Here is a 12,912-nt window from a genome sequence, read left to right as displayed (position 1 = left end):
GTGCACAGCCTGTGCTGGGGGTGCTGGGGAAGAACCCTGGGCCCCACCCGGACTTGCTCCCTGATACCAGCGTGATGGGAAGAAACTGGGAAAGGGGACAGGCACTCAGCTTGGCAAGGGACTGGGTGCCGTTTCACTTGATGGACCGAAGTCAGGCAGGGACACGTGTCAACCCCTGGGGAAACGCTGATCCAGGGGGAGCCACAGAGGGGAAACTGAGGCCCAGGGGGCTGCATAAAGTCTCACACAGAGTCTAGGGTGGAGCAAAGCCTAGGATCCAGTGTCCCTGACACTTCTGGGCCTGGGGTGTCCTGGGTGACCAGGAGAGTGGGGTGACTCACCAGTGGCCTGGTCCCGGCCCTCCTGCATGACGTGGTCATTCTGGCTGACCCACTCGCCATTGCACTTGAAGTAGATCTGTGTGGCAGGGAAGGCGCGGCAGCTCAGCTCCACCGGCTTGTTCTTCACGATGTAGGCATCTTGCGGCTCCTGGAGGAAGTGGGGCAGCGGCTCCGCCGGCGCCGGCTGGTAGGAGTCAGGGAGCACCTCGCTGCCCGAATCAGTGCCTGTGGAGGGAGGGCGGGAGGGCTCCGTGAGGCTGCCAGCTGGGGAGGCCGAGGGCACCCACTGACCCTCAGGGGCCCATGGCACAGAGAGGGGCAGCGGAAGAGACCTGCTAGAGACGCCCCCTGTGACCTGGGCACGGTCTGGTGCTCCTGGGCCTCGGTTTCCCCATCCCGCCCTGCCATTAGGAGGCCCTGCTGTGGAGCCAGCCCCAGCTCTGCGATGTTGTGTGTGAGGCGTCTTTACAGATGGAGAGATTAGGGTGGCCTGGGGAGGTGAGGTGACCCCTCAAGGCAAGGACCCCCTGAGGCCCTCCAGCCCTCCCCATCGTCCCCTGCACTAGCGCTAGTCGCCTCCCTCCCTGGTTTCCCATGGTGATGCCATAGTTCGTTTGAGGCTGCCCGAAGCCACAGCCATCCTTTGCAGTCCCAGCCAACCAGGCTGATGGAAGTGGGGAGAAGGGCCAAGATCCGCAGGGGCGTGGGGTGGGGGAGGTGCGGCGGCAGCACCAGGGTGGAGCTCCCTGGTGCAGCCTGGCAGGCCACCTCCTCCCCCAGGAAGTCCAAGGCAGGTGGCAGCAGGGAGCGGGAGACAACCTTCCCAGCAGCCTCCACCCTGAGCCTCCCTCCTCTGGTCTGAGGCTCTGATCCACCCCCTAGCCTTTCCCACCTCAGCCAAACCCACGCCCTCCGCCCTAAGGACCAGGAAAATTCAGAGGCTGGGAACACAATGAGGCTGTCAGTCTCCTCCCTGAAAGGGCCAAAAGGAAACCCTGGCTGTGCACCTCCCTGGAAAGAGCAGCACCTCAGGAGGTGAGACAAACAGGAAGGGAGAGCAGCCAGCCACCCCAGCGCTAGGAGGGGGAAACCAGGCCCGGCCAGGCTATTGGTTCACAATCCACTTAGGAAAATTGACTTTCCAAAGCCAAGCGCCAAACGATCAAGCGGTAGGGGACTTGCGGCAAGGAGCTTGTCCTCCTCTGCTAACTGCTCCAGAGAAAGCAACAAATTAAGCTGCAGGGGCGCCCGGGTCTGCCCCACCCTCACCAGCAGGCTAAGGCCCCGACACTGTCCCAGCGCTCCAGCACCTCAAGCAGGGCTGGGGTCCTGGAGGCCCAAGAAGTCCCTGGGATGGCGCACTTGTCCTCCAGAGTAGGACGAACCCAACATGCCTGACACACCCCAGCCATACCGTCTACCTGTGCGCTAGCAGCTCCTGCTAAGTAAGACCGGGGGCGCTTCAGGAGCTCTGAGAAAATGCATGGGTTGTCACCGGCTCCAGGCTCTGGGCTGTGAGTGTGAGTGTGAGTGTGAGTGTGAGTGTGTGTGTGTGTGTGTAAGAGAGAGAGAGAGAGAGAGAGAGAGAGAGAGAGAGAGACCAAACCTTAGGGGAGAAAAGGAAAAGCCAGCAAGGGGTGTGGCTCCAGCTCCACCCACTGTGTTCCCTGTGACCCAGGGACAGCCCCTTAACTCCAACCTAGTTACTTCATCTCTGAAGAGGGCAGGATCGTATGAGATAAATACGCATGAGTGCCTAGGGGGTGCTGAACACATAGTAGGTACAAGTTACTGTATTAAAATAGCAACGAATGCTCACCTCACATTAGGTGCTTTGCCTACAATACTTTACCAAAAACGTACCTAATTCTTGTAACAACTTTGTGAGGTATTTTATATTAGCCCCCAGTTTGTTGATGGGAAAACTCAGACCAGAGAGGTCAAGCAACTTGTCCAAGAGCACACAGCTATCAAGAAGCAGAGCCAAGGTTTGAACCCAAGAAACAGACTTCAGCATTTGGGATGTTGCCCAGGACTCCACACTTCACTGGAGTAGCTCCATATACTGTGGGTGTCCCCTGAGAACCCTAAATGGACCCTGACATTGGCCAGGACCCTCTAATGATGCGGGCTCTCTCACCAAAGGTCCAGCGAGGCTAAAACCACCCTTCCTGTTTCAAAGCTGAGGAAACTGATCATCCAAACCAGGCGAGTGACTGACCGAAGGCCAGTTGCCGAGAGGGCGGCTGACCCGGGAAAGCACTGAGGATTCCTGAAGCCAGGCCAGGCTCCCTGACGCTCACTTCTCTTTGCTAGGCAGGGAGACACCTTCTCTGTAGGGAAATTGGTAGCCTCTGGGGCCTGGGAGCTTGGGCAGCTGATGGTGAGATGACATAGTGCCCAGGGAGCTGGACACTGGTCTCCCGGTGGCCTGAGAGCTGGTCACTGTGGCCTCTCCTCCAGGCCAGGCAACTCTAGGGAGAGCACGTTGGAGCTGAGGGGGCACCGGGCAGCAGAGAACCTGCCAGGCCCCACGCCTGCCTCCCACCACCAGCGTCCTGCCTCAGTCTCAGGCCCCATCTCAGGCTTCAGACTCAGATACCTTGGTGTCCGAACCAGGCTTCACTGGCCTCTTATCTGTGACATGGTGGGACTGGACCTCCCTCTGAGGGCTGGTGACCACGGCAGAAGGTGAGTGGGAGCCTGTGGGTACAGTTGTATGCTCGCCCTACCTTCTAACCATGTGGGCCCCAGCTCCCAGGTGATGGCTTCCCTGGCTCTCTGCAGCACTGCAGGCTGTATTTATGACTTTGTTTTATAACCCTAATGTGGCTTATTTATAAAGCAGGCACAGACTCGACTGAGGAAAGTAAACATCAGACATCCATTAGTGCGGCAGGCCCCGCCCTCCCTGCCGCACCCCTGCTCTGGGCCCTGGCACAGATTCATCTCTGGCCTTGGCAGGAATATGCTTGGGCATCCTCATTAGCACCTCTCCGTCACGGCAGCGCTGGTGGCTCTCGATGTAGCTACTGCTCCCTTGCCAACACCTCCACCCCGCAGGCGTCCTAGAGGCCAACGCTGCCAGGAGACAAGGGAGAAGAACAAAGGGCCGACCTGAGTTCCTCCCCAGAGGGACCACTGGCAGACTACGGGCTGGCCAGCATGCAGTAGTTGCTCAGTGAAGGTAAATAAATAAAGGGGGGCTAGAAGCTGCTGCCAGGGCTTGGGTAGCAGCAGAGCTGGGCCCCTGCCCTAACCGCCGGACACTTCCCTTCCTCCTTGGCCCTGGCTCGGGCCCTAGCGGCTGGGGGAGGCTCCACAGGTGTCCCAGATGAAGGCGACCTGAGCCCACCCTGGGGGAGCCAGCTTGGAGGGAGCAGAAAGACGGAGTCTCGGGGTTCCTGGGTGCTTGCTCTGCCAGATGCTTTCGGAAAGCGTTTCACGTAAGCTCACTGAGCCCGTAACAACCCCAGGCAGAGGTTCCCAAACCTTTTTGGTCTTTAGCGTCCTGGTAATTTCTATCCAGTGATTTTTCTTGGTATTTTTACTGCAAGGCCATAAGAAATTCCTAGTGGTTCTGCTTATTAAGTAGTTAAATCCAAAGAGTGTTTGTGTGTGGATCCTAACACCCTAGCAGCCATTTGAAAAAATAATGCACATAAATTGAGAGAAAAGAAATAACATTTGCATTCCACTCCCAAGCAGCCACAGTGACTTACTAATGGGGTGAGTGCACCTGTTGGGCGCTGCGTAAGTTCTCAAATCTGGAATCGGAGTGGGCACTGCCACCGCGTTGTCTGTCTCGGGGGCTTCCGGAGGCCCAAGCCCCCCTTGGCAAAGACAGGATGCCAGCGGAGGGGAAGGAGCGTGACGTAATGCTGAAGTTAGGAGCTGTCTCGAGCTGGTAGCTGTCGCAGCAGCTGGCAGCTGTCCAGTGTTGCTGTGTTGCCTGGAAGATTAAAAATGCCTCACGACACCCCTGTGACTTGGCTGTGGCACCCTGGGGTGCCTTGGCAGACCATTGGAACCACAGCCCTATCCGTTAGGCACTGTTTTATCCTCACAGTACAGATGAGAAGACTGAGCCCCAGAGGGTGTAAGTAACTGGTGCAGGACCGCACCGCACCGCAAGGACGGAGCAGGGCTGGGGAGCAGTTTCGGGCCCTCAGACGCCTGCACCTCACTCCTGAACGGGGCACTGGCGCTTACGGCCACCGTGTGCCGGGTGCTTCAGATACTGCCGCTGATCTCCTCCCTACAACCCGCATGGTGGGGATTGCTTTTCCATTTCACAGAAGACATGGCGCACCAAGGGGTTTGCCTGGGGTCACCGGTCAGTGGGAGGAAGCCAGGCCGCTGGGCACCCAGCCCCATGGCTTCACTACAGTGATCCCCACTGCACCTTCTTCCCAGAGGGAATAACCCCCTGAGCAGAGCACTGCTGGGAGGGGACCTTGCCTTTGCAGGCCATGTCGGAGCTTCCCGCTGCCAGGAAAATGCCCCATGTAAAGGTGTGTTTTTCTAATAACCAGAGCTCACTCGGATCTGTGGTTGCAGAACTGTAGCCTGCCTTTGAAGCTGCAAACACGAATGGCCCACCTAGCCCCGGATGAAGGTATGGGAGACGTAGCCGCAGACAGTTAACACACAGGGAAAGAACCGCCGCTGCAGTCAGGAGCCCTGGGTTTGCGCCCCGGCTGGGGACTGGCACTGCTGTGAGGCCTGCCTCTCAGGCCTCAGGGAGCTCATCCGTGAAATCGGGGAGTTGGGGGAGTCTATCTCTCAAGCCCTACTCTGGTTCTAACACTTAGAGATTTGAAGATTCCTTATGGGGAATTTGTTAATGTATGACAACATTCCAACGTGTAAATTTTGTCTTTGGGAAGTTAATTTGCTTTAAGTAGGGTCACCTTTCTTGCCATTTTTATTCCTGGCTCAGAACCCAGCATGTCCTGTGGTCCTCAGACACAGTGTGGGGAGCGGTGGGGAGGGAAGAAGAGGAACTCTGGGCTGCTGGGCTCTCTCCATGCGCCAGCTCACCCGCCCTAGGCTTCGGATCAAAATGACCACCAATGCCTCTGGGTGGGACCTCTTGTGGGCACCGGGCAAACCCTCGCTTCTAATTCACCTACAGCTGCTTATATGAGGTCTGTTGTCAGCTAGTCCCTTGGCAGCAGATTCACAGGGGCAGAGGTCATACTTCAAGAGCCAACGGGTACAACATTCCCCATCAACTCCTCCAACCTTGACTCACATACCCGCAGGATGGAGCTCCCCACTGCCTCTCAGCTCCGTCTGCCTTTGGACAGACCTAATGGAAAAGTCTTCCTTACTTTCAGCTGGAATTTGCTGTCTGAAGTTGCAACTGTGGCTATAATTTTAACCTCTGAGGTGACACGGGACAGTGTGCTTCCTCCTCCCCATGACAGCTTCCCAGTCGCTGGAGGCTGCAGCCTGCCCCCCTTGGCCTTCTGATCTTTCTTTTGAATATTCACGAGACACGGTTTTGCACTCTCTCACCACCAACCTGGCCTCATAGACACGTTCAGTTTTGCTCACTGAAAAAAGCTGGGGAGGGCAGGCAAAAAGGGTGGGGTCTGGCAGGCACCCCCCTGCTTCTGGCAGCTCGAAGGCTCCTTCGCAGTTCTGGCAGCTGCTCACTAAGGGCAGGGAGCACACCACACCCTCCCTGGTGTCCCCCAGGACAGGGTCACCTGTCCCCTGGGAGGGTAGTGGAGCTTGCAGGACAGAGCGGAGAGCCTGAGCCCAGTCTCCACCCCATAGCCGGCCTGTGCCAGGCCACATGCTCCTTCCCCGGGGCTGGGACTCAGCACCGCCCGAAGTGGAGGCACAGGCTGCCACCTGGCAGGTGGGAGGCCCCGATGCAGAGGAAGCTGGGCCCCCAGGCTTGTTTATGAGGCGCCAGCATCTAAGCCACTAGAATAAGCAGGAGCCAGGGGTCTTGGAGGGGAATGTGGTGTCAGGACAAAGGTAAGGACAGCGGATTTCCCAGGGCTACTGGAGAGGAGGGAGAGGCTAAAGTGGCAGCGGTCAGGCGTTGCTGAGTGGGAGCCCGTCCCGGCTGCAGGGGAAGCCGGAGAGTCAGTGGGCCTCGTTCAGATCCTCACCTTGACCCTGACAGAGACCTTGGGAAGGCTGCTTTACTCTCAGGGACTTAGTTTCCCCACCGGCAAAACTGGGGATAACAGGTGTGGCCCTGCCAGTTTTGAGGTGTTGTTGTGAAGGTCAGCTGAGAAAACAGACGTGAATGCGCTCTGCGGGCTGGGTGGTGCCAGCAGAGGGGGCGGCAACCGGCAGGAAATCCGGTTGTGTGGGAACCCTGGAACCCCATGTGGGCAGGTTCCCCGGCCTATGGACACCTGAGCCCCACAGGTTGGAGGCACCGGAAGTAGATGCTCAAAGGGGCCTGCCGCCCTCCTTTCCCCCAGCTCAGGGAGGGGGAGTGACTGATGCAGCACCGCACAGCACAGCGACTGCCAAGCTGCACCAGTGCCCAGTCCCTGATTCGGGGTGAGGCGGGGACACAGCACAGCCACAGCAGGGCTGTGGGGAAAGGCTTGTGCCCTGTCCTTCCCATGCCTGGGACGAAAGCGCACTGCCGTCCGTCTCGGCCAGCCCTCCTGCCCCGGCAGAGACCGCAGCAGGAGGCTGCAGTGGTTTGGTGGGGGGCCTGGACAACTCTGCCCACTGGTTTTTGTCCCAGGTCGGTGACAAGACCAGGCCTGGGTCTCCAGGCTCGACACCAGGGGGCAGGCGTCTGCAGCTGAGTGGGGCCTGGTGTCTCTGGGGCTGGCTGGCATGAGGCGGTGCCCACACCGAGGGACAGGACTGGGGGGGTGGGGCAGGCAGGAGGTGAGGGAGAGAAAAACGCCCCACGCTGGGCACATTTATCATCAGCAATCACAGTCTTTTTCTAGCCCCTGGACACCGGCTAATTCTCGCCAGACTTGACCTCCCACTGCATGGAAAATCTCTTCCATTCACTTCCAGGCTGATGTGCTCAGTGGGGAGTGGGGAGAGTGGGGGGAGAGGAGCCCATTTATTATTATGTTTTAAAAACACACAAACCCCACATGGAAGGACCCCTCCCTGGACACAAAGCCCTTCTTCCATCTGGCTCTGGCTCCCGGCGGCTGTGGGGTTCAGGCTGGGGCCCCCCTCAGAGGTGGTTACAATGGCCGTTACTGATGACAAATGGGGGCTGGCGGGTTTGGGGGAGGCTGAGTTATTCCTAACAAAGGAGGTCCCTTACACGGCCCCTTTCCCATACCCTCTGCAGACCTTCCCGTGCCTGTGACATCACTTCCTGCGCAGGAAGTGGCCTCGGATGGCCAGCTAGGGCAGGCGCTGGCACCCAAAGGGGGCGTCCAGCTGATCCTAAGAAATCTCTCCTCTGGAAAGACTCAGGGGCAAGTGAAGGTGCTGATGGGAGGCTGGGGACGAGGCCCCAGGGTAGGCTCCATTGTGAAGCCTGGGCCCCTTTCTAGAGGGGGCTGTGCTCCTTACGAAGGAGGAGAGACTCTTCGGTTACTGTGTCATTGGTCTCCCCTCAGGCGCTCAGTGGTACCTGGGAGGCTGTGTCCCACAGCCATGGCCTAGACCCTCCCTCCAGCCCCTTCCTCTGGTCACTAGGCTCCCTCTGCCTGGGCCTCGGTCCCTCTGGGGCTAATTTTGGTTCCCTTCCAAGTCCCAGGCGCTGGGTATCACTGTGCCTACAGACCTGGGTGGTGAGGAGGGAGGACTCATTCTGCTCCTCCTTCCGCTCCCAGACAAGGAGTTCAAAGCCCTCCGTCATCTTTCACACCACAGATAGCAACACGTATCCAGCACACAATGGGTGACATCGTCACCGATACAGCAGTCCCGCAAGGCAGTTGCTCCATTTCACAGAGGAGAACACTGAGGCTCAAGGAAGTGAGACACTCAGGCTCCCAGCGACCAGGAAACCCAAAACTCTTCTGGTTACACACGACCCTTTGACCAGCAATGCTCCCGGGGGACCAGCAGGGGGCAGCTTTTCTTCTGCCCATTTTGCAGCTGAGCAAATGGAGTCTTTCAGAGTTCACTAGCTTGCTGGCGGGGAAGAGGGTCTCAGCTTCCTGACTCCAGCACTCGGCCTCCTGTCCTCTGTGGGCCTGAGAAGTCCCGGACTTGTTTGAGATGTCCCAGACAAACAGATCCATCCTAGTCTGCGAGGGGTCCACTGCTAGCCTGGTGCAGCCCCCAAGAAATCACACTCCAACACGCACGCTCACACCCATACCCCACCCACACCCCAGCCAAGGTCATGACCCACAGACATCTCCCCTGGACACCCAGAGAGCCCCAGCCAGGTGGGGACAGTGAGTCTTCTTAGGGCTGCCTACGTCAGTGCTGGGGGACAACGGCAGTGACTCAGGCCTGTGGGGGACCCGGCACTGTATGTGGTCCTCTTTCCCCCATCCAGAGTTGGGGTGGGGCAAGTCTGAGTCGCAATTTGAGACGCCACCAAACACCCAGTTGCTAGGTCCTACTTCTGGAGGCCCCCTTCGCCCTCCCCCACATCCAGCCCGCGGTGCTGCCAGGCAAACCTTCGAACTGCAGGACCGCGCACCAGCACCTCCTGCGGTCTCCAAGCCCAGGCCCTTCCACCCAGAGCCCTCCTCACTGAGCTCCCCTCTCCCCTTGTGCCCCTCACATCAGTCTCGGGTAGCAGCCCAGGCGATCTTGCCAAATATAAATAAATCACTCCCCTGCTTGCACCCTCCAACAGCTTCCATTCAGACTTGGAACGAAGCCCTAGCCCCACGGAACCCTCAGACTTGGGGTCCTCATTCAGCACTCACCGCGCACCAGGCCACCCAGGAGTGTCTCCTGACCCTTGAACGTGGACCAGCCTTCTTATTCTTCACCTCAGCGCTGTTCTCTCCTTTTGGAATGCACCCCTCAACCATGCACCTATATTCTTGTGGCTGACACTTTGTCACTGATATCTCAGCTCAAGTGCCACCTGCCACCTCCCCAGCGGGGCCCTTCCCTGACCACCAAATGCAAACTCATCATCCTCTACCTTCCCAGATGCTATCTTATTTTTCTTTTTCGTGTGTTTTGTCTTTTGTTGCTTTTGCTTTTGTGTTTTTTTTAGATGTTGCTCATCTCTTTGAAATTACTTTCTTCCTGTATTTGATTGCTTGCTGCCTGTGTCTGAACAGGTTTGCTCTCTGGAAGGCAAGCTCCTTGAGGGCCTGGGAATAACTGGCTACTTGTTTATCTGGGCCTACTGGGGACACAGGACTTTTTCCAGCTTACCATCCACCTCTCTGGAAATACCTGGGGTGGCAGGTGTTTGTGGGGGGGGGGCCGGGATGGTGGGCACAGGCTAGACTGACCTGGGCCATAGGAACCAGTCCCTCTGGAAACTGCATCCTGTAGGATGCCACCAACTGATGGAACATCAGAGACCATCTAATCGCTGTCCTCTAGGATGGAGACCAGAGAGGGTGTGGCCTGGCCTCAGGTCACACAGCACCCGGGCAGCAGAGCTAGTAAGAGAAATGGCTCTAGACTCCCAGGGAAGGTGAGGGGACTTTAATTTTAAAAACCACCTTTTCCTTCTAATAAAAACAGCTTTTCTTTTGCCTTTTATGATTGTAATTTAGAGAAAAATAAAAATGAAAATAAAAACCACCCATTTCCATACGCAGATTACAAGGATTACACCGGACATTGGTCCTCTCTGCCTTTTTTAGAGGCGCACATATGTTGTTACTTAAAGGAGCCTCACTACATGCAGTTGTGTGTTCTCCCCTTTCCTTCCAAGGCTGTTAGCGGAGGCCTTTTAAACCACAAGCAGAACGCACCAGGCCTCTCTCTGAGCGCAGCACGCACGTCAGACAGGCACAGGCCAGCTGAGCCGAATCCCCAGCACAGCAGTTCGGGTGGTGGGAGGTACTGCGGGACGCAGAGCAGGCTGGCTTTGCACATTGGGCACTGGGCAGCAAGACGCCCGGTGTCCTGTCTGTCTCCTGGAAGAGTCAAAATGCATACAGGTACAGCCCCTGGCCCCGGGGCTGCCTGACAGGGCAGTGGTCCCGTCCCTGCTGCCCTCCCAGGCACGTTGGCCCCGGGCCACCCTGGGAAGTCCCGGGTCGTTCCTGTTCTTAAGAGTGCCTCGCCTGCCTTCCCAGACGCAAGCTCCAGGGCGAAGCAACCCCTCCTTGCAAAGCGCAGACAACTGCCAACACATCGCAAAGTGGAAAAACGACGGTCCTTGCCCGCTGCCGTCAGCACTGTTACCACGCCTGGCCAGCCCCTGCCCCAGTGCTGGCTGTGGGCCACCGGGAGGCCACTCAGACCCTGGGAAGTGGAGCCCTTCGTGAATCCAACCCTTCACTTCCGCAGGGGACCCCGAGGCAAGACAGGACACTAACTCGCCCATGGTCAAACAGCCAGTCAGGGGCTGCAGCGTCCCTCGTGCCTTGGCACCATGTTGGCATAAAGAGATTCACAGCGGGGAGAAAAAGGGGTACCCAGACAGATCTTGGACGATCTGTGAAGTGGGGCATGGGGCAAATGGGGAGGGACGAAGAGAGGCAGAGATGGGAGTCGTGGGGACAGGGGCAGAGAAAGAGAAACCTAAGAGTGCCAAGCAGTGGGTGGTGCATGAAGCTGCGTACGGGCCTCTCTGGTCTGTTCCGAGCCTGGAATCTATCTGGGCTCCTGTCTAGGCCTTGGGGACAAGGGAAGAAGGCAGCCATCCATTGCTGGCCTTCACTCGCGTTCTTGCTCTGCGTCTTCCACAAGGCCAGGAAGACAGACCTTGTAGACCTAGGCTCTCGGGAACACCCCGGGGGCCAGAAGTGAGCAGCAACTGGCCTCAGGTCACACAGTAGGTTGGCAGCAAAGTTAGGCCCGGAATAGGGGCACCCTGACACTCAGCCCGACGCTTCGCCTTCCCCTCTCTCTGGTCCTGACGGCGGAGAAGATCCTGGCCCTGAGCCTGGGTGGGCCGCTGAGCTGGTGGTGGTGCAGGTTGGGGGAGGCAGGGTGGTGGGCAGGGATTTGCCCCCGTTCTTTAACCAGGCGCGTCCTGAGTGCTGCCCCTTGGTCATGCCCATGGTAGGGCCTGGAGAGTGATGACCGACAGGAAGCTCACAGCAAAGGTTCAGGGTGAGGATCCAGACACCTTGACTCTGACTTGTGTGTGCTCAGCACGCCCCCAGCCTGGCCCCATAGTCCTGTGAAGGTCCCTCTGCCTGCCGCCCCACCGCCAGGGCAGGAATAAATCTGCTTTTTTGTCTGCAGCGCCCTCCTTCTCAGCAAGGAGCCGGCCGACTTCCTCCGGAAGCAGGTGTGGACTGCTTCCACCACGACTACTGCAGGGACGGCTCACCCAACAGGCTCCTATAATCCCTCCTATTTCTTGGGCTAAAACACATTGTTGCTTCCTTGGCTCATGAGGTGAACTTGGATAAGCCACTTCCCTCTGGGCCTCAGTATTCCCCTCAGGGAAATGGGGTCAGTACTTGCTTCAGCCCAGGGCTGTTGGGAACATTAAGGACCAAAGTGTTAAACTATTTTGCCAGTGAGGCAACCCTGTGCACTTGCTTACTTTTGATTATTGCTTTTCACAGTAAGAGACGGTGGGCATGCTTTCCCGGGGCTGCCGGGGCATGGCCTGACATCCTGACCATCAACTCCAGGGTTTTCCTCTGGGTTCCCCACTCCCGCCCTGCCCCGGCCCACTCTGTGATGACTCGGAGCTGCAAAAGGCTGATGCAAGCTGGAAGGAGGGAATGAAACAGACTCGAGTGGGGCAGATGGAGCTCCACCCTCCGCCCCGGGGGACCATGGCCCTCCCCCTGCCGGCTTGTTTGCACCTGCTGATGTAACCAATGGGCCTCCTTGGCTCAGGGCTTGGCCTGTTCACCTCGGCCTCTGAGCTCAAGCCAGAGGAAGGGTTTGAGGGCAGGAGGGCAGATGCACAGCCTCAAGGCCCACGAGGGGGCTCCTCCAGGGAGGGGCAACTGGGTCCAGCAGAGGGGAGGAAAGACCCTGAAAATTGGTATGAAGGCCAGCAAGTGCCCTGGAGTAAGCAGGACCTGGGTCAACCCCAGCATGCCACTGTGTCACTTCAGGGGCGCGGTCCCATGCCCCTGAGCCTGGTACATGACAGGTACTCAACTTGTCACTCCATGGGTTTCTTGAGGCAAACAAGGAAGCCTGAGAGGGAAGAAGAAGGATGGAAGCGTGGCTCCATGGAAGAAAAATACCAGAATAGTACTGGGCTGGCCACCGGCTAACTGGTGATTCAGGCCAGCTGCCTCACCTCCCAGGGCCTCGGACTACCTGTACGATGGGCATGGCATCGCTGTGCCTGCCTCAGAGGCAGTTGGGACCATAGGTGTGAAGGTGCAACAGGACACAAAGCATGTGGATGGTTTGGGGGAGCTAGGGAGTGCCGGAGGGGGTGCTTCTCACCAGGAGCCTGCGAAGGGGAGGTGGGGCCTGTCAGCTGTGCTCTCTGTCTGGCCTGGCCCCAGGAAACTCCCCTGGGGGAGGAAGGCTC

General features: G+C 58.1%; 1 protein-coding gene across 5 annotated transcripts in view; it reads right to left on the bottom strand.

The window, feature by feature from the left end:
• UNC5B (unc-5 netrin receptor B) overlaps positions 1-12,912 on the bottom strand; it is an 85,141-nt gene that overhangs the window by 20,575 nt on the left and 51,654 nt on the right. For all 5 annotated transcript variants that reach the window (XR_006655542.3, XR_008426704.2, XR_006655541.2 and 2 more), the window contains exon 2: positions 342-566. Coding sequence is in view for 2 of the 5 variants with exons in the window: in XM_024561309.3 (XP_024417077.2) it covers positions 342-566 (225 nt within the window). In the remaining 3 variants the exon portion in view is untranslated. The remainder of the gene's footprint in view (positions 1-341; positions 567-12,912) is intronic.

The sequence above is a fragment of the Desmodus rotundus genome, chromosome 4 (assembly GCF_022682495.2).
Source record: "Desmodus rotundus isolate HL8 chromosome 4, HLdesRot8A.1, whole genome shotgun sequence".
Taxonomy (NCBI): domain Eukaryota; kingdom Metazoa; phylum Chordata; class Mammalia; order Chiroptera; family Phyllostomidae; genus Desmodus; species Desmodus rotundus.
The sequence above is the reverse complement of the archived record's forward strand: the minus strand, read 5'-3'. Positions and strand labels throughout refer to the sequence as shown.